Consider the following 20967-nt stretch of genomic DNA (forward strand, 5'->3'; position numbering starts at 1 on the left):
AGTGACTGCGCCTGCGCCAGTTTATGGGCTTTCGCGGGGGCTGCTGGGGCGTGGACGTCGGGGACGCGCAGGGATGCGCGCATCTGGGAGGACGCGCCTGTCTGGTTGCGCGCGTTGGAACCCGGACTCTTTGAGTGGAAACCGAAGAAGCACGAGGGACGAACGCGTGGAGCATGAAGAGGCAGGGGGCCTCCTCCGAGCGGAAGCGGGCGCGGATACCATCCGGGAAGGCGGGTGCGGAAGGTGGCGGGATGGGGGCGGTGGCCGACTTTGCTGCGGGGTGCGGGCCGGGCCGGGTCGGGGGGGTTCTGGCCAGTGGATTAATCACTATTTCCCTGAAAGTACTTTCTCCTGCTCCTCACAAACACCCCACTGTGAGGCGTAATCTGTTATTCGGCTTTAAACGTGTGGAATCTGAGGGACTGATGGCGAGAGTGGCCCTGATCTGGAGCCAGATATGTGTGTAGGTTCGAATCCCGGCGCCCCCTCGTCTCGTCGTGCGACCGTGTTCAAGTTGGTTAACTTCTCTCAGCCTCGCGTTTCCCATCGCCACACGAGGATACTGGTACCCCCTCACGGCAGCGCTGGATCAGTGTCTGACCTGGAGGGACCGCTTAATAACCTCCTGCGGCGGGGATAGGGGTTGTCCCTAAAGCCACACCGCTCCAAAGTGGCAAAGCTTGGCTGCCCCAAGTCAAGAGTTCTTCCTGCTGCAACCGGATCGGCTGGCATGGCAGGTGCTAGGGAATTTTTGCCAGGTCCCTCCTCCGGAAACTTGGTTCCTCCAAACTAGCGGTTCTGAAACTTTGATCGCAGGACGCCTTGACCCTCCTAAAATTATTGAGAACCTCAAAGACTTTTTATTTATATAGGTTAAATTTATTGATATTGGACATGTTAGAAATTAAAACAGGACTTTTAAAAAGAAAGGGCTTCCCTTGTGGCTCAGCAGGTAAAGAATCCGCCTGCAATGCGAGAGACCTGGTTCGATACCTGGGTTGGGAAGATCCCCTGGCGAAGGGAACGGCTACCCACTCCGGTATTCTGGCCTGGATAAGTCCATGGGGGTCTCAAAGAGTCCGATAACGACTGAGCGACTTTCACTTTCTTTCTTTCACAAACAGAAGCCCATTACATGTTGACACTTTTTATGGGAAAAAAAAAATCACTATTTTCCTAAGCAAACAAAAAATAGAATAGGACCAAATGTTTTATATTTTTGCAGATCTCTAATGTCTGGCGTAATGGAATTCTCATTACAAATGGAGTGCTTTTGCATTCAGTATGTCAGGTAGCCTCTCGAAAACTCCACTCTGCCTGTGAAAGAATGAGAGTGAAAAAGGCAACTAAAATCTTGGTATTGTTACAAAAATAATTTTCACTGTACAGACTCTGAAAGTGTCTTAGAGGCCCTTAGTCCAGACTTAACTGGACAGCTACACTGAGAACTGCTGCTCCAAACAAATCTCTTTGATCCCTTCAAATAACTTCTTATTTTAGGACAACTGCCTTACTCTTTTCTTTTGTCATAGCCTTTTATGTGCATCCTTACTCTCTTCTGGCCAAGATCTTTTTTTTTCTTTTTTTTTTTTTGGCCACAGCCTGCAGCTTATGGGATTTTAGTCTCCTAACCAGGGATCCAACTTGAGGCCCTGGCATTGAAAGCACCAGAGTCTCAACCACTGGTACATGCTCAGTTGCTCAATGGTGTCTGACCCTTTCGACTCCATGGGCTGTGGCCCACCAGGCTCCTCTGTCCATGGGATTTCCTGGCAAGAATACTGGTGTGGGTTGCCATTTCTTATTGCAGGGGATCTTCTCTACCTGGGGATTGAACCCACATCTTCTGCATTGGCAGGTGAATTCTGTACCACTGAGCCTCCTGGGAAGCCCCTTAACTACTGGACTGCTGGGGAATTCTTGCCAAGATCTTGTCTTGTGTGAGGGAAATGGTACCCCTACAGCACTGTTCAGTTAGATTGATCTAACAGCTGATGTGGGTGAACTGTCAGGAAACCCATGGAATTAATGCAGTGCTGTTGGCTAAGAGCATAGAGTGTCACTTGGCCCTTTCAGAGTTTGAGGCTGATAGTCTCTTAAATAAATGAGGCATTTGCAGTTTGATTTTAGGGAATGATAGATTTTCGTTTTTCAAATTGAAAGTTGATTTTAAAAAACTATAAAAGCAGCATTAGGTAGAAAAAAAAAGCAGTAAAGTAAAAAGAAAGTAAAAGTAATTTTAAATACTACCACCTAGAAGTAATAATTACCAGCATATGCTGAACATTCCTCTAGATATTATTGCATGAAGTATGCATTCATTATTTTTAATTTTTTTAAGAAAAGTATGTGCTTACGGAAAAAATTCAAAACTGTTTTCATCACACTCTTTAGTGTAAATACATGAATGTTTGTGAATTTATAATCATTCAGTTCAGTTCACTGGCTCAGTTGTGTCCAACTCTTTGCAACCACATGGACTACAGCACTCTAGGCTTCCCTGTCCAGCACCAACTTCCGGAGCTTGCTCAAACTCATGTCCATCGAGTCAATGATGCCATCCAACCATCTCATCCTCTGTCGTCCCCTTCTCCTGCCTTCAATCTTTCACCATCAGGGTCTTTTCAAATGAGTCAGTTCTTTGCATCAGGTGGCCAAAGTATTGGAGCTTCAGCTTCAGCATCAGTCCTTCCAATGAATATTCAGTACTGCTTTCCTTCTGAATGGACTGGTTGGATCTCCTTGCAGTCCAAGGGACTCTCAAGAGTCTTCTCCAACACCACAGTTCAAAAGCATCAATTTTTGGCACTTAGCTTTCTTTATGGTCCAACTCTCACATCCATGTAATCATTCAGCCTTTAGTAAATCTTTGTGTGTCTATTCTGTACTATGAGCTATGTACTATAAGCACACTAGACAGTGTGCTTTCTGTGAGTAATAAAGATTTCTCTCATAAAGACCTTACTTAGGAACTTTAGTTCAAGTAAGAATGATCAGGCACCTATCTACATAAATAATAATAAAAGAAAACAATCTTTTAAACAGGAACACTTGGATTATAAAGAGATCTGAGTTCAAAAAAGGGAGACACAGTTTTCTACCTGGGGAGAGAGAAGTATCATGGAAATGTGATATGACTTGAACCTTGGAAGATTTTAGTGTTCAAAGATAGAGCTGGAAGCACTGTGGTTTGAAGAGATAACTAGGAGCAGGAATGGGGATCAGGGAGAACTGGAGACATGTAGAGGAAATAACGTATAGTTAATTAATGACAACTAATAATACTTCCTGTACAATTAGTAGGTACTATTCACTTTACATGAATTATCTCATCCTCTTTACTCTGATGTAAGTATTAAAACCTACTCTGGGGCTTCCCTGTTAGTTCAGTTGGTAAAGAATCTGCCTGGAAGGCAGGAGACCCCGGTTCGATTCTTGGGTCAGGAAGATCCACTGGAGAAGGTATAGGCTACCCACTCTGGTATTCTTGGGCTTCCCTTGTGGCTCAGCTGGTAAAGAATCTGCCTGCAATGCAGGAGACCTGGGTTCAATCCCTGGGTTGAGAAGATCCCCTGAAGAAGGGAAAGGCTACCCACTCCAGTATTCTGGCCTGGAGAATTCCATGGACTGTATAGTCCATGGGGCCACAAAGAGTTGGACATGACTGAGCAACTTTCAACAAAAAAAGTCAGTTTTGGGGAAAACTTAGGCCAAGTAACTGGTCTAGAATTACATATTAACAAATATGTTAATATCCGTGCTCTTAAGCATATATACCTTATAAAGAAGTTTAAATGGATTCTGCAGGCATTGATATATTTCATTGCATGCATGGACCCTAGTGTACTTACCTAGTTACCTGTTACTAGACATTTGGATTTTGGCAGCAAAATGTGAAATATTTGTGTTTAGCTTGGTCTGGATGGAAAGTACCCTCATGCAGTTTCATCGTTCTCCATGTATTTTAGGAGCAGCAAATGGGTTTCTCATGGAAGTGTGTGTTGATTCAGTGGAATCAGCTGTAAATGCAGAAAGAGGAGGTAAGAGAAATTATGGAATGAATGGCAGTTGGCAGTCCATTAAGAGTTTGGAAAAGACTCTGATGCTGGGAGGGATTGGGGGCAAGAGGAGAAGGGGACGACAGAGGATGAGATGGCTGGATGGCATCACTGACTCGATGGACATGAGTCTGAGTGAACTCCGGGAGTTGGTGATGGACAGGGAGGCCTGGCGTGCTGCGATTCATGGGGTCGCAAAGAGTCGGACATGACTGAGCGACTGATCTGATCTGATCTGATCTAAGAGTTTGAAAATGAATCCTGTGAACTGAACTTGAGAACCTTTGTGGTCTCTAAAGAAAACAACCAACCAACTAGAAAACCTACTCATCTTCTAGTCTTATTTCCCCAGTAGATTACATTTTGACTCAAGTGTCCATGATAGTGATTACAAACCTACTTTTTAAAAAAAATTGAATCTAACAAAGATACAATTTTTTCTAAGCCATTAATTTTAGAGATTTGATGTTTTCTTCATTGTCAAGACTTATCATTATCTCTTTTTTTTTTTTTTGAATGCTATATATTTTACCTCAAGGTTTCTTTTGCACCCTAACTTGCTTTAATAAGAAGCATAGAAATTCCCATCATTTCAGCATCAGAAAAATTTTTAGACTTCATTATGGAAAATTTCAAATATATACAAAAATAGAATACTATAATGAATCACCATGTACCCATCAGTTTTAATTATTTTCAGTACATGGCCAATCTTTAAGTTGTATCAGGGGTGAGCAGACTTTTTCGTAAAGAGCAAGACAGTATATATTTCAACCTTGCTGGCTACATTTGGTCTCTGTCGTATGTACTTTTTTTTGGTCATGCTACAGAGCTTACAGAGTCTTAGTTTTCCTCTCAAGGGACAGAACCTGTGCCCTCAGCAGTAAAAGAGTGGGAGTCCTAACCAAAGGACCACCAGAGAATTCCCACTTATTCATTTTTTTAAATAATCCTTTGAAAGGGTAAAAATCATTCTTAATTTGGCAATTAAAAAGAATGAAGTACTGGTTAGTCTGCAACACAGATAAATCTTGAAACACTATTCTAAATGGAAAAAAAGTAAAAAAAATACCACATATTATATGATTCAACTTATATGAAATGTCCAGAATAGGCTAATTTTTTGTAGACTGAAAGATTTGTGGTTGCCAAGGATTGAGGAGCCCTGGGGAGAAGAGAAAATGACTGCTTAAAGGCTGTGAGGTTTCTTTTGGGTGTGATGAAAATGTTCTAAAATTGCATAGTGGTGATAGTTGCCAAATTTTGTGAGCATGATAAAAACCGTTGAATTATACACTTTAAATGGGCAAACTATATGATATGTGTGTTTTTCTTAAATACATAAAAAATTTTAAACTTGTATACTGTAACAAAAACAAGCTTGTAAGCCTTTGGCCTCCAGACCATCTGATCTATATTTCTACCTTTCTTACCTCATCCCCAAATTATTTTGAAGCAAATCCCAGACATTATGTCATTTCATAATCAAGCATTTCAGTATCCCTAAAAGATAAAGTATCCCTGAAAACCACAGTCACAGAAAACTAACCAATCTGATCACATGGACCACAGCCTTGTCTAACTCAATGAAACTATGAGCCATGCCATGTAGGGCCACCCAAGAAGGACAGGTCATAGTGAAGAGTTCTGACAAAACGTGGTCCACTGAAGAAGGGAATGGCAAACCACTTCAGTATTCTTGTCTTGAGAACCCCATGAACAGTATGAAGAGGCGAAAAGATAGGACACTGAAAGATGGACTCCCCAGGTCAGTAGGTGCCCAATATAATGAGATCCGTGGAAATAACTCCAGAAAGAATGAAGAGATGTAGCCAAAGCAACACCACCACCCAGTTATGGATGTGACCGGTGATGGAAGTAAAGTCTGATGCTGTAAAGAGCAATATTGCATAGGAACCTAGAATGCTAGGTCCATGAATCAAGGCAAATTGGAAGTGGTCAACAGGAGATGGAAAGAGTGAAAATCGACGTTTTAGGAATGAGCAAACTAAAATGGACTGGAATGAGTGAATTTAACTCAGATGACCAGTATACCTACTACTGTGGACAAGAATCTCTTAGAAGAAATGGAGTAGCCATCATAGTCAACAGAAGAGTCCGAAATGAGTACTTGGATGCAGTCTCAAAAACAAGAGAATTATCTCTGTTCATTTCCAAGACAAACCATTCAATATCACAGGAATCCAAGTCTATGCCCCAACCAGTAATGCTGAAGAAGATGAAGCTGAACAGTTCAATGAAGACCTACAAGACCTTCTAGAACTAACACCCCAGAAAGATGTCCTTTTCATTATAGGGATCTGGAATGCAAGAGTAGGAAGTCAAGAAACACCTGGAATAACAAGCAAATTTGGCCTTGCAGTACAGATTGAGCAGGGCAAAGGCTAATAACAGTTTTGCCAAGAGAACGCACTGGTCATAGCAAACACCCTCTTCCAACAACACCAGAGAAGACTCTACACATGGACATCACCAGATGGTCAATACTGAAATCAGATTGATTATATTCTTTGCAGCCAAAGATGAAGAAGCTCTATACAGTCAGCAAAAACAAGACCGGGACCTGACTGTGGCTCAGATCACGAACTCCTGATTGCCAAATTCAGACGTAAAATGAAGAAAGGAGGGGAAACCACTAGACCATTCAGGTATGACCTAAATTAAATCCCTTACGATTATACAGTGGAAGTGACAAATAGATTCAAGGGATTAGATCTGATAGCGTGCCTGAAGAACTATGGACGGAGGTTCGTGACACTGTACAGGAGGCAGGGATCAAGACCATCCCCAAGATAAAGAAATGCAAAAAGGCAAAATGATTGTTTGAGGAGGGGGAACATTTCATGCAGAGATGGGCATAATAAAGAACAGAAATGGTATGGACCTAACAGAAGCAGAAGATATTAAGAAGAGGTGGCAAGAATACAGAGAAGAGCTATACAAGAAAGATCTTCATGACCCAGATAATGACGATGGTATGATCACTCACCTAGAGCCAGACATTCTGGAGTGCGAAGTCAAGTGGGCCTTAGGAAGCATCACTATGAAGAAAGCTAGTGGAGGTGATGGAATTCCAGTTGAGCTATTTCAAATCATGAAAGATGATGCTGTGAAAGTGCTGCACTCAATATGCCAGCAAATTTGGAAAAATCAGCAGTGGCCACAGGACTGGAAAAGGTCACTTTTCATTCCAATCCCAAAGAAAGGCAATGCCAAAGAATGCTCAAACTACCACACAATTGCACTCATCTCACATGCTAGTAAAGGAATGCTCAAAATTCTCCAAGCCAGGCTGCAACAGTATGTGAACTATGAACTTCCAGATGTTCAAACTGTATTTAGAAAAGGTAGAGGAACCAGAGATCAAATTGCCAACATCTGTTGGATCATCAAAAAAGCAAGAGAGTTCCAGAAAAACATCTGCTTTATTGACTATGCCAAAGCCTTTGACTGTGTGGATCACAACAAACTGTGGAAAATTCTGAAAGAGATGGGAATATCAGACCACCTGACCTGCCTCCTGAGAAATCTGTATCCAGGTCAGGAAGCAACAGTTAGAACTGGACATGGAACAACAGACGGGTTGCAAATCAGGAAAGGAGTACATCAAGGCTGTGTATTGCTTATTTAACAATAAGCAATTTAACTTACATGCAGAGTACATCATGAGAAATGCTGGGCTGGATGAAGCACAAGCTGGAATCAAGATTGCTGGGAGAAATATCAATAACCTCAGATATGCAGATGACACCACCCTTATGGCAGAAAGCAAAGAACTAAAGAGCCTCTTGATGAAAGTGAAGGAGGAGAGTTTTAAAAAGTTGGCTTAAAACTCAACATTCAGAAAACTAAGATCATGGCATCTGGTCCCATCACTTCATGGCAAATAGAAGGAGAAGCAATGGAAACAGTGAGAGAGTTTATTTTTGGGGGCTCCAGAATCACTGCAGATGGTGACTGCAGCCATGAAATTAAAAGATGCTTGTTCCTTGGAAGAAAAGTTATGACCAACCTAAACAGCATATTCAAAAGCAGAGGCATTACTTTGCCAACAAAGGTCCATCTAGTCAAATCTATGATTTTTCCAGTAGTCATGTATGGATGTGAGAATTGGACTATAAAGAAAGCTGAGCACTGAAGAATTGATGCTTTTGAATTGTGGTATTGGAGAAGACTCTTGAGAGCCCCTTGGACTGCAAGGAGATTCAACCAGTCCATCCTAAAGGAAATCAGTCTTGAATATTCTTTGGAAGGACTGATGCTGAAGCTGAAACTCCAATACTTTGGCCACCTCATGCGAAGAACTGCCTCACAGGAAAAGACCCTGATGCTGGGAAAGATTGAAGATGGGAGGAGAAGGGGACGACAAAGGATGAGATGGTTGGATGGCATCACCAACTCGATGGACAGGAGTTCGAGTAAACTCTGGGAGTTGGTGATAGACAGGCAGGGCTGGCATTCTGCAGTTCATGGGGTTGCAAAGAGTTGGACCCGACTGACTGACTGAACTGAACTGAAAAGGTAAAGGCCTTTAAAAAAAAATAGAATAATAACCACAATATCAGTATCATATCTCTAAAAATAATATTTCTTAATAGCATCAAAAATACCCAGTTAGTTTTCAGATTTCCCCAACTGGCTCACACAGTTTTGTTTTGTTTTATTTTACAGTTCTTGGAATCAAGATAGAAAGGTCATTTTTTATGTCTGTTTCAATCTGTTTCCCTTTTTTCTTTCTTTAATTCTTTCTCTTCTTTCTACAGTTTGTTAAACTGATTTTCATCTTTTTTTTCCATCTTATAAAGTATTTCATATTCTACATTTTGCTGACTGTATATGTAGTGTTATTTATTATATTCCTCTGACCCCTGCATTTCCTGTAAAATTTTAGTTAACCTAAAGGCTTAATTAGATTCAGACTTGAGTTTTTTATAACACTACTTTATGGATGGGGTTTTCTGTTGACTCATTGGTAAAGAACTCACTTGCCAATGGAAAAGACCCTGGTTCAATCCCTGGATCAGGAGGATCCCTTGGAGAAGAAAGTGGCAATGCACTCCAGTATTTTTGCCTGGAGAATTCCGTGGACAGAGAAGCCTGGAGAGCTACAGTCCATGGGGTCTCAAAAGAGTGGAACACAATTTAGCAACTAAAAGTAAAAGACTTAATAGATAATGGCATATTCCCTTTTGTATCTCATCAGGGGATATAACATCCTAGTTTTTTCGGTTTTTATGATACTAAGGTTGATCAGTGGATTCAGATATTATCAGCCTGATCCACCTGGTTTTCCTACCAGCTTTCACCTAATAATTTTAGCAATGCTTATTTTAGTAGGGTTTATAAAATGGTGTTATGTTATGTCTAACATTTATTTTTAATTTATTAGCAGTATGCTTCTATAAAGAACTTTCCCTCACCAACTGCTTTGTTATACTGAGGTTCAGTTTGTATAAGAAAGGCAGGATAAGTGCTTGCTGCTTTTTCCTTGTTTACTGATATTGGGGATTATGTGTTCTCTATCCTCCAGTGTACTCTTGTTTTATCTTTACGAGCCTAGATGTAGGCATATTTGACATGTTTGAATCCAGTATAGTTGTTCTTCTTGTTGATGCTCAAAATGTCTTTGTGATGATGCTTATTAGCCAGTAGGAGCCTCTTCAAGCTGGCTTCTGAGACCTTTTGACATGATGCTGTAGTCTGATAGTTCTTTGGCTTTCAGCATTTTCTTAAGCTACTTAAAAGTAACCTGTGCTTTTTTAAAGCTTAGAATAATAAAGACTGTCTTGGAAAAGATCACTGTTTTTTATAATCAATGAATTAGCATTCCACTGTAGTCAGTCCAGAAATTTCTTTATTATAAGTCACTTTCTTATATATAGAGGCCACCCTATAATAAAAAATTTTAAGAAACCTAGCTTAACTTGAATTAACTGTTAAATTTGACTTTTTCAGTAACATAATGTGGGTTGGAGAATATAGTTGGGTTTAAAAATAGAATTTTAGTTTAGTTCTATAATTTGATTTCTTTCACTTTCTAAGCCTCTTTGTTCCTCTATTTAGAAAAAAATGTTTCTGTTTAATACTTTTGAGCAATGCTTTTCAAAATTTTTCTTAATTTTTTAATTTAAAAAAATTATTGTGCTGAGCAGTGCTTTTTTATTACAGGTGCTGGTCGCATAGAGTTATGTTCTGGCTTGTTGGAAGGAGGAACCACACCCAGCATGGGTAAGCGTCCATTTTTTTGGATTTCCTCATAGGAGTTCACAGAGCCTAGAGACAATTGATAATCTGTTATTGGGATCTTTTACTCAAGTTACTAACATGTTAACTGTGCCATGAATATCGTATCAGAAATGTTTCTAGTTGCAGATAAACCTGTCAGTTGTAGATGTGATCAAATAGATATTTTTTTCCCTTTAGGTATCAAAAAGTTGAGATTAAATTACTATTAATATTGGTTCATATACTCTGCAGGCTGTCAGGGACCCTGGTTTTCTTACCTTTTCCACTCTGGCATCCTTGGTATCCTGGCTTTTGTCTTCATTTCTCCCTTCCTACTCGTTGTGCTGTTGTCATTTTGCTTTTGCATATGTTAAAAACTCCACACTTCATTGTTATTATTTTTGTTTAAAGAGTCAGTTATACTATAAAGAGTAAAAAAATAACACAGTCATGTATTTAGTCATGTGTAGTTACCATTTCTGGTGCTCTTCCTTTGTATAGATCTGGTATTTCCGTCTGGTTTCATTTTCTTTCTGCCTGAAGTCATTCTTTTAACATTTTTTGTAGTACAAGTGTGCTAGTAATGAATTCTTTCGGCTTTTGTATATCTGAAAACATCTTTCCCCATTTTTTGAAAGATATTTTTGCTGAGTGTAGAATTCTAGGTTGACAGTTTTATTTTTTCAGGACTTTAGAGATGCTTCTCCAGCTGTCTTCTTGCCTATATTGTTTCTGACAGGAAATCTATCATCCAAACTGTTTTTCTTTTCTGTGTGATTTGTCTCTTTTCTATGATTGCTTTTAAGGTTTTTTCCTTTATTCTTGGTTTTGAACATTTGATTATGATGTCCCTGAGTGTAGTTTTCTTCATGTTTCTTGAACATGTGCATTTATACTTTTCATCACACTTGGAAATTTTTCAACATTTAGTGTCCTCCACTCCCTTCTTCAAAGACTTCAACTAACTTAAATAAGGCTGCTTAAAGTTGTTCCACAACTACCCTTAAAAAATTTTTTTTTCTCTGTTTCATTTTCTATAAATCTTCCTTTGTTTTCAAGTGTACTAATCTTTTCTCTGTAGTGTTTAATTGCTGTTAATCCTAGCTACTATATTTTTCATCTCACATATCATAGTTCTTATCACTAGATATTTGAATTTATTGTTATATCTCTTGTCCCTTTTAAACTTTTTTGAACATATAGAATAAGGTTGCTGCTGCTGCTGCTGCTAAGTCACATCAGTTGTGTCCGACTCTGTGCGACCCCATAGATGGCAGCCTATCAGGCTCTACCTACCGTTCCTGGGATTCTCCAGGCAAGAACACTGGAGTGGGTTGCCATTTCCTTTTCCAATGCATGAAAATGAAAAGTGAAAGTGAAGTTGCTCAGTTGTGTCCGACTCAACGACCCCATGGAGAAGGCAATGGCAACCCACTCCAGTACTGTTGCCTGGAAAATCCCATGGACAGAGGAGCCTAGTAGGCTACAATCTATGGGGTCGAGAAGAGTTGGACACGAGTGAGCGACTTCACTTTCACTTTTCACTTTCATGCATTGGAGAAGGAAATGGCAACCCACTCCAGTGTTCTTGCTTGGAGAATCCCAGGGACGGCGGAGCCTGGTGGGCTGCCATCTGTGGGGTCGCACAGAGTCGGACATGACTGATGCAACTTAGCAGCAGCAGCAGCAGCAACCCCGTGGACTGCAGCCTACCAGGCTCCTCCGTCCATGGGATTTTCCAGGCAAGAGTACTAGAATATAGACTAAGGTTACAGTAGCTATTTTAATGCCTTGGCTACTAATTCTAACATATGTATCAGTTTTGATTGGTTTTGTTTGATTGATTTTTTACCTCATGATCCATCTTGTTTTCCTACCTGATATTTTTCATTGTGTGTAAGACATTATGAATTTTACTTTGTTGGCTACTGGATATTTTTGTATTCCTATGAATATTCTTGAGCAGTTAGGTTACTTGGAAACAGTTTGTTCCTTTTGGGTAATGTTTTTAAAATTTGTTACGTGGGTCTGGAACAGTGGTCAGTCTAGAGTTCATTATTCCCCGCTACTGAAGCAAGACCCTTTCTGCACTCTACCCAGTGCTCCATGAATCTTGAAATTTTCCTGTCTGGCTGGTGGGAGCAGGCATTATTCCTGGCCTGATGAACAACAGGCAGTATTGCTTCTGATTTTTTTCAGTGGATCTTTCCCTGGCTTTGTGTAGTTGCCTTGCATGCATACATCAGTTGGTACTCAGTTGAGTATTAGAGATAAGTGGGGTCAGGTGGGGAGGGTCTCTTCTGACCTCCCTAAGCTGTGACCTGGAAAAATCTCAAGGTAGTAATATGGGTAATAGGAGAGCTTACCGCATTTGTTTTCCATCTTTAAGGGTTCATTATCCTTTGTTGCAAACCATTGTTTGATATGTTTTGTCTTTTTTTTTTTTAATAAGTGGAAGGGTAAATCCAGTTCCTGTTGCTCTGTCTTGGTCAAAAGCAGAAGTCCCTATATGAATTTTTGACTCCTTTATTTTATTCTGAGATGGATGATAGCATTATTTATTATAAAAGGTTTATGTATGCAATGGCCTTTTAGTGACTCTTCTCACTAAAATAAAAGACGGCAGTCCCTGGCCATTCTATGAAATACCTAGAACATATCTGTAATTTGAGGGCAGTCTGTTTTTTGCAACAGCAGTCATGCATGATGTGAATGGGCCAAGCCAGCAATAATATGCCCATCACCAGTCATTGCTTGGTGTCCCATACGAACTGGGGTTCTTGTAGCAAGGAAAAAGAAGTAAATTCATATTAGGTAAACACTCATGGTACCATTGAGAGTTTCTGAACTAGTCACAAATTGTGTCAGATTTGGTTATTTTTGTTCATGAATTTCCCAAGCAAGAATACTGGAGTGGATTGCCATTTCCTACTCCAGCGGATCTTCCTGACCCAGGGATTGAAGCTTCATCGCCTGTGTCTCCTGCATTGCAGGTGGATTCTTTACGCATGAGCCAACAGGGAAGCCCTCATTTTTGTTCATAGATCGCCTGTTAGCATCACAAATAAGTGCAACATTGCTCCCTTTTACATATCTCTTATTAAAAAAGGCTTTACTAAATATCTTCATCTAGTAGGAATCATAAACTTTAAAACTATGTAACCATCTGTATAGCAGGTTTTAAATAGAGATGTAATCATTAGGAAGGAGAAACCAGATCTTAGGGAATACATTGGCAGAACATAGAGCCTGGTAGTTGTTACACTTTTAAATGTCACATTCCAGTAAAAGAATTTTTGTTAAGCACAACAAAAAAATTTTTTAAAGCATAATTGAACAGTGCTTTTAAAATGCAGTAACTTCTGTTTTCTAAATTGCTGTTTTTACCCTTGACTTTTTTATTATGTAAATTTCTACTATAGGTACATTTTTCTTCTCAGTGTCTCCTTTTTCCTTTAGATCATCTTTCTATGGTTTTTACTCCATCAGCTCTTCTGTTCCTTGTAGAAGTGATAACACCAGAGCAAATGTAAAAGACCAATACAGTAATATTTTATTGACTTCCTTAAACTTTTAGCTTACATTTGAATTTTAATTAGTCTGTTCCCTTTCTTATAGGTGTCCTTCAAGTAGTGAAACAGTATGTCCAGATCCCAGTTTTTGTGATGATTCGGCCACGTGGAGGTGATTTTTTATATTCAGATCGTGAAGTTGAGGTGATGAAGGCTGACATTCGTCTTGCCAAGCTTTATGGTGCTGATGGTTTGGTATTTGGGGCATTGACTGAAGATGGACACATTGACAAAGAACTGTGCATGTCCCTTGTGGGTAAGAATTGTATCAGAGACCAGAAAGCCCCTAAAGATGATTGCATTGAATAGTCCCTATATAGAAAAATGCAATCACAGAACTGGCTTTTCATTCACACCTGCAGGCATTTATATTCACCTGTTTTAAACACTATTATTTAGATGTTTTAGGTAGACGGTATGTGCTACAGAATCCCCCTGACTCAGCTGCAATAGATTGGATTATGCTGCTGTTCCTATAGGATTTAAGGGGAATTTACCTTGATCTCTTTAATCATAGCAGCAAAAACTTTAAAAGCTGTTCCAGTTGGTAAGGATGGGGAGACATAGAGAACACAGAGGCAAAGTATTTATATTACTAGGCCAGAGTATTTCTTAAAGATTTTCAGAAGAGTAAGTGATAGATGTAGTGCTGTCCTTATAGTTGCCAGATTGTATAATTTTCATTTCAAGGGGTGGATGACAGTTTTTTTAAATATGAAAGTTAGAGATTAATGGAAACACAGGACTATTAAATTTGGAAGACTACCATTTTTTAAATTATTATTATTTTAGCTCACTGTCTTCACTTAGGAAAAGAAAATATAAAAAAGTCCTGTCTAACATGGAGAGTTCTGTAAATAGTAATCAGTGATTATCTCTTCATTCATGTTGTTATGTGATTTTCTTTTAATAGCTCTTTGCCGTCCTCTGCCAGTCACTTTCCACCGAGGTGAGTCATTTCCATTTTAGAAGTTCTGTTGAACGGTGTCAGTTTTCTCATTTCACCAAATGCCACAACCTTTTCATGAAACACAATTCTATACTGTTACCAATTGGTTTTTTTTTATACCTGTCATGGGACTAACAGTTGTAAATTTAGAAATGCACAATTTCTAGAAAATATGAAGCCTTAGTTATGAAAAGTTGTTAAAGGCAGAAGGTGCTGGTGGTGGAATATAATAGAGGGAAAGAGTAAGCATTGCCTGCAAGTGTGTGTACTTGTCACAGAATTCCAAGCAAGAATCTTGAGATTTATTTTTGTTGCATCGCCTCAGGTCATGTGCAGTCTCAAAAAGAATAAATCACTGTGACCAATGGAAATAAAATGTACTGCTTGACTTAAACCAGATAAGACCATTCTGGAGGTCGGAGTGAGGTCAACGTTCCCAAATTCATGGGCAGAAAGGGGCTGGATTTCCAGTGAAGAATTGGATAATATTAGGAAGAGGAGAGAAAAAATACGTGCTAGATAGTCAATGAACAGATGTTCACTATAGTGCACAAAACTATTTTACATTATTGATAGCTTGTCTACTTGAGAATGATTTCTAAAAAGTGTCTAATAATTTTATGTAAAAATGCTTCCTATCTCTAAATCAGGCAGTTACAGTTCCCATACATTTTTGCCTAGCATTGGTAAAATGGAGGAACAAGTGTGAATTTTGCCTTTAAGGCACTGCTATTGCACATGAAAAGAAAAAAAAAATCTTCAATTTTTTTTTGATTTGATGATATGCATGAGAAATTACTGAATGTCTTTCTGTTCTTTTGACTAATTGTCCAAAGATTAAGATGAGAGTGGACACCACCATTTGCATCCATTTATAGAACTTCAATATGAAACATTTGTTATCCTTGTTAATTTGTGAAATGAATAACACCAGAAAACTGTTTTCTTGACTTACTGTTTAGCAATGTTTCTTATAAACTAGCAATAACTAAAAAATGTTAGATTGCTTAAAAGTCAAAACTTTGAAGCTAGCCAAAAACAAAAAGTTTTAAAATATGAAATCATTTAAATAAGTAAATATTTATCTGAAAAATATATAGTTTAAAATTTGATATAAGTAATTCAAAATAAATCCACCTTATAGAATATATTTTTCTTTTCTTAAACTAAGAAAATCATTTTAGAGTTCTGTTCTTTTCCTCCTTCAATAAATTGAAAATACTTCCATATTTTTTAATTGTTACATTGTCCTGGATTCCACATTTTTCTCACTTGTGTATTTAATACAGTAAGTCTCCTACATATGAACCTTCAAGTTGTGAACTTTCAAAGATGGGAACGTGCATTTTGCATGTCTAATCATGTAAGTTAATTCACATGTCTAGCGTCACCTGTGTGCACCCTCTATAGGTGATTGTGCCTTTGTGTACTTTACTGTACAGTACTGTATAGAATACAGTAGTACAGTATCTTTATTTCAAGCCCAGGAAGCCTGGAAGTATGTGTAAAGGCAGCAGTGATAGGTATTATAAACCTGTTACAGTGCAGTTCAATATAGCTGATTATGTTAGTTGGATACTGAGACTAACTTTGTTGGATATAGGAACAAATTGGACTTACTTACACTCTTGGAATGGAACTCATTCATATGTAGGGGCTTACTATAATATGATAGTATAATCACTGTGAGAAGGTACTGCCACCAAAAAACGAAAATCCTCTGTAGTAGATTTAGGTGCCTACATAAATTAAAGGGCGAAAGGAAGGGGTTTACCACCTAATCCACCATAGATCAGCATTTAGTATCATGTAGCAGCACAGAGGGAGAAGGCAATGGCACCCCCATCCAGTCCTCTTGCCTGGAAAATCCCATGGACGGAGGAGTCTGGTAGGCTGCAGTTCATGGGGTTGCTAAGAGTCGGGCATGACAGAGTGACTTAGCAGCAGCAGCACAGAGAGTCAAAGCAGAAGTCGTTTTGTTTGGGGTTTCTAAGTGCCAGTTTCCTTAATGAAGAGAAGAGATGTCTCTTAGAAAATAGGATGGAATTGAAACTTGATAGAGTCTGTCGTAAACAACTATCTTTATACTATGAATCTTGAAAACATGGGGTAAAATGGATTAGAATAAAATATTAGTCAATAAAGAGAATATGAACCAAGGCCTTTTCTAGAACTGATGAGTGTAAAGTTTTCATTCTACTTGTGCAGTTTGTTTGAGCCCTTAGAACAGACTTTCCCAATGTGAGTCACTTGTCTGTCACATTTACAATTTAACCATATCCAAGGGCTACTTGTGCAAATTTACTTTTAAAATCTTAAGTAAATTTATTTTAAAGAGAAACTAATGAAAAAAATGGAAGCTTTTCACTTCTAATCTGCATTTAAGTAAATGCATCTGTTCATATGTATACCATCTAAAATGATCCTGCAGGGACTTCACTGGTGGTCCAGTGGCTAAAAGTCCATGCTCCCGATGCAGGGGACCTGGGTTCTATCTCTGGTCAGGGAACTAGATCCAATATACTGCAGCTAAGACCCAGCACAGCCAAATAAGTAAATTAAACAGATATTTTTTAAAAATAAAATGATCCTGGTCCCACTAGTGGCACGCTGACTATGGGGTACTGGTAAACTGTTTCTCAGGAAAAAAAGAGCCTTGATTTATAACATTTGTTGATTTCTGTGCTTTAAATACTTCCACCTTGATTGATTTCAAGCTGGTAATGGGTTAATAATCATGCGTGCAAAATTCATGAATATTTAGCAATTGACTCTTGTAAGCCAGGACAAGCTAGGTCTAGCATACCACTGTGGGTATACTACATTTTGGAAAGCACTGTATTAGAGAGATCTGTTCAAAATTCAAGTCAGTTTTATTTATTTCAGCCTTTGACATGGTTCATGATCCAGTGGCAGCTCTAGAGACCCTCTTAACTTTGGGATTTGAACGAGTATTAACCAGTGGATGTGACAGTTCAGCCCTAGAAGGACTACCCCTAATAAAGCGACTCATAGATCAGGTACACATGATTTCTTTCCTTTCTTCCTAAGAGTCTGTTGTGGTCACTTCTGATATTCTATTGTTCAGAGAGGTTATGAAACTACATATTAACTAACTTTGTGGGGTACTCTGTAGCAAGCAGGCAGTAACATATAACTTTTATTTCTTTCACATAGCATTTTTAGTAACCAAGGCTCTTAACATCAAATTATAGACAGTGATTAAACAGCTGATCTACTTTGGATAACTGCAGCAAATTTTACCTTTTTTATGCCATCATCATTGCATAGCTTGATGCATAGCTTCTTACTGTCGATCTGTGTATACTCAGGGGTTCCTGCATGAAATTTGAGAAAATTATCATTTGGAGGTGAATTCTAAAACTAAAACTAGGACTTCCTTGGTAGTCCAGTGGGTAAGACTCCACACTAATACCGCAGGGAGCATGGGTTCCATCCCTGGTCAGGGAACTAAGATCCTCTGTGCCACAGAGTGCAGCCAAAAAGAAAAATTCTAAAACTATTCTTCTCTCATCCTTCCCCAACTATCAAGATAGGAAATATGTTTATCTCTTACGTGATTTTCTCTTGTGAGTTCGCATCATTTGTAGAATAGTTAGAAGATGGCTTTGTAATTATATTAATAGTATGTCTGTTTTCTCACACCAGTCCAGAGATATCTAAATGAGTGAACATGGACTTGAGATGAGAATGTTCTGGATTTGAGAGAGCTTTGACGTTTGCTGTTTAATGTTGAGTAGATTACTAGCACTTAAGCCACTGTTGCCTTGTGTGAAATTGAGATAATTTTAATATCTTCTTTATAGGGTTGCTCTGAGGATTTATAGAGGTAAGGTAGAATTGCTGCTGCTGTCACTTCAGTCGTGTCCGACTCTGTGCGACCCCATAGACAGCAGCCCACGAGGCTCCCCCGTCCCTGAGATTCTCCAGGCAAGAACACTGGAGTGGGTTACCATTGCCTTCTCCAATGCAGGAAAGTGAAAAGTGAAAGCGAAGTCGCTGAGTCTTGTCCGACAATTGGTAGAGTTAAAACATAATATGAAAGATAAGAAATGCTCTTGGTAAGAGCCTTGGTTTCCATGGTGGCTCAGTTGGTAAAGAGTCTGTCTGCAGTGTAAGAGACCCAGATTCGATCCCTGGGTGGGGACGATTCTTTGGAGAAGGAAATGGCAACCAACTCCAGTATTCTTGCCTGGATAATTCCATGGACAGAGAAGCCTGGTGGGCTACAGTCTATGTGGTCACAAAGAGTCAGACATGACTCAGTGACTAACACTTTCACTTTTACTTTCAAGAAATAATGTGAAAGATAAGAAATGCTCTTGGTAAGAGCTTTAGCAGAGTGCTTGATTTATGATACATGCTAGTGTTTGTAATTATTATTTGTGGTGGTTGTTCAGTTGCGAAGTCACATCCAACTCTTTGTGACCCCAGGGACAGCAGTACACCAGGCTCCCCTGTCCTTCACTATCTCCTGGAGTTTGCTCAAATTCAGGTCCATTGAATCGGTAATTCTGTCTAACTAATCTCGTCTTCTGACCCCTTCTCCTTTTGTCTTTTCCCAGTATCAGGGTCTTTTCCAGTGAGTTGGCTCTTTGCATCAGGTAGCCAAAATATTGGAAATTCCCAGCTTTCAGTGAATATTCAGAGTTGATTTCCTTTAGTACTGACTTCCTTGTAGTCCAAGGGACTATTATTGTTACTGCTATTATTAATAATTAGTCTTTTTGTGTAGACATCTGCTAATGATTACTTTTCTATAGTCATGAAAATAATTTTCAGAAATTTCACATGAGAATCAGATTAACTTTTCTAGTCAGCTTACTGGCTTTAGAAATATTTATTTCTATTTATTATTTATTAAGTGTATATTTATTAAGTGTATATTAAGGTGCAAGGGGTCTTCCCAGGTGGCACTAGTGGTAAAGAATCTGCTTGCCAATGCTGGAGACATAAGAGATGAGGGTTTGGTTTGATCTTCCTGGCTTGGGAAGATCCTCTGGAGGAGGGCATGGCAATCCACTCCAGTATTCTTGCCTGGAGAATCTTCTGGACAGAAGGGCCTGGCAGATTACAGTCCATAGGGTCGCAAAGAGTTGGACATGACTGAAGCAACTTAGCACACATGCAAGGTACAAGGCATTTGCAGCCAACTCATTGGAAAAGACCCTGATGCTGGGAAAGACTGAAGGCAAAAGGAGAAAGGGACCGTAGAGGATAAGATAGATAGCTTCACCAACTCAATGGACATGAATCTGAACAAACTCTGGGAGTTAGTGGTAGACAGAGGAGTGTGGCCTGCTGCAGTGCAAGGGGTCGAAAACACTCAGACACAACTTATGAACTGAACAGCAGGGCGTTTGTACTATGCTGTTGACCAGGGGGCATGTGTGTGTGTGTAGTCACTATCCTTGCAAACTAGTGCACAACAGGCACTTCCAATAGAGTGCCATATTTAAAAAAAAAGTACTGTAGGAGCACACTGAAGAGGAATTAACCCCAGATTTGAGGGGCTGGGATTCACAGCAGTTAGCTTCCCAGAAGAAAAGACATCCACACTGTAGTGTCTTTTTTTATTGAACATGCTGGATCTATGTTGCTTCAAAGACTTTGCTCTAGATGATGTGAAGAAAGGGAGCTATTCTCTTGTTCCTGTGCTTGGGCTTCTCACTGCAGTGGCATTTCTTGTTATGGAACACAGGCTCTAGCGTGCTTGGGCTTCAGTAGTTGCAGCCCCTGGGCTCCATTGAGCATAGGCTCTATATTTGTGGCACATGGACTTAGTTGCTCTGCAGCATGTGGGATCTTCCCAGATCAGGGATCGAACCCATGTCTCCTGCATTGACTGGATTCTGTACCACTGAGCCACCAGGAAAGCCTCACACTGCAATGCCTTACTCATTAAAAGGATGATTAGTGGCCATCAGTCTAAACTGGAATGGAGAGAGGGAAAGTCAGGAGGATGCTCCTTATAGACAAAATAGTATATGCAAAGGCCTGGAAACAAAAGTGAGCATAACTTATTAAGATACTAAAGAATGACTATAAAATTGAATGTGAAGAGAAGAATATTGTCCAGAGCCTTTTAAACTATTTAAGAGTTTGCATTTTATCCTTGGTT

At 39.4% G+C, this 20967-nt stretch overlaps 1 protein-coding gene across 3 annotated transcripts in view; it reads left to right on the forward strand.

Moving 5' to 3' along the window:
- The first annotated feature begins 21 nt into the window (after positions 1 to 21).
- Positions 22 to 20967, forward strand: part of CUTC (cutC copper transporter) — a 33069-nt gene continuing 12123 nt past the window's right edge. The window contains exons 1-6 of one of the 3 annotated variants that reach the window (XM_055560584.1): positions 22 to 234; positions 3969 to 4040; positions 10248 to 10307; positions 13923 to 13988; positions 14790 to 14825; positions 17712 to 17845. In XM_055560584.1, coding sequence (XP_055416559.1) covers positions 174 to 234; positions 3969 to 4040; positions 10248 to 10307; positions 13923 to 13988; positions 14790 to 14825; positions 17712 to 17845 — 429 coding nt within the window. In that variant the 5' untranslated portion in view covers positions 22 to 173. Of the gene's footprint in view, positions 235 to 3968; positions 4041 to 10247; positions 10308 to 13922; positions 14133 to 14789; positions 14826 to 17711; positions 17846 to 20967 lie in introns of all 3 variants that reach the window. The other 2 variants (XM_055560582.1, XM_055560583.1) reach the window with 2 other exon arrangements.

This window comes from Bubalus kerabau, chromosome 22 (genome assembly GCF_029407905.1).
Source record: "Bubalus kerabau isolate K-KA32 ecotype Philippines breed swamp buffalo chromosome 22, PCC_UOA_SB_1v2, whole genome shotgun sequence".
In the NCBI taxonomy this organism is placed as follows: Eukaryota; Metazoa; Chordata; class Mammalia; order Artiodactyla; family Bovidae; genus Bubalus; species Bubalus kerabau.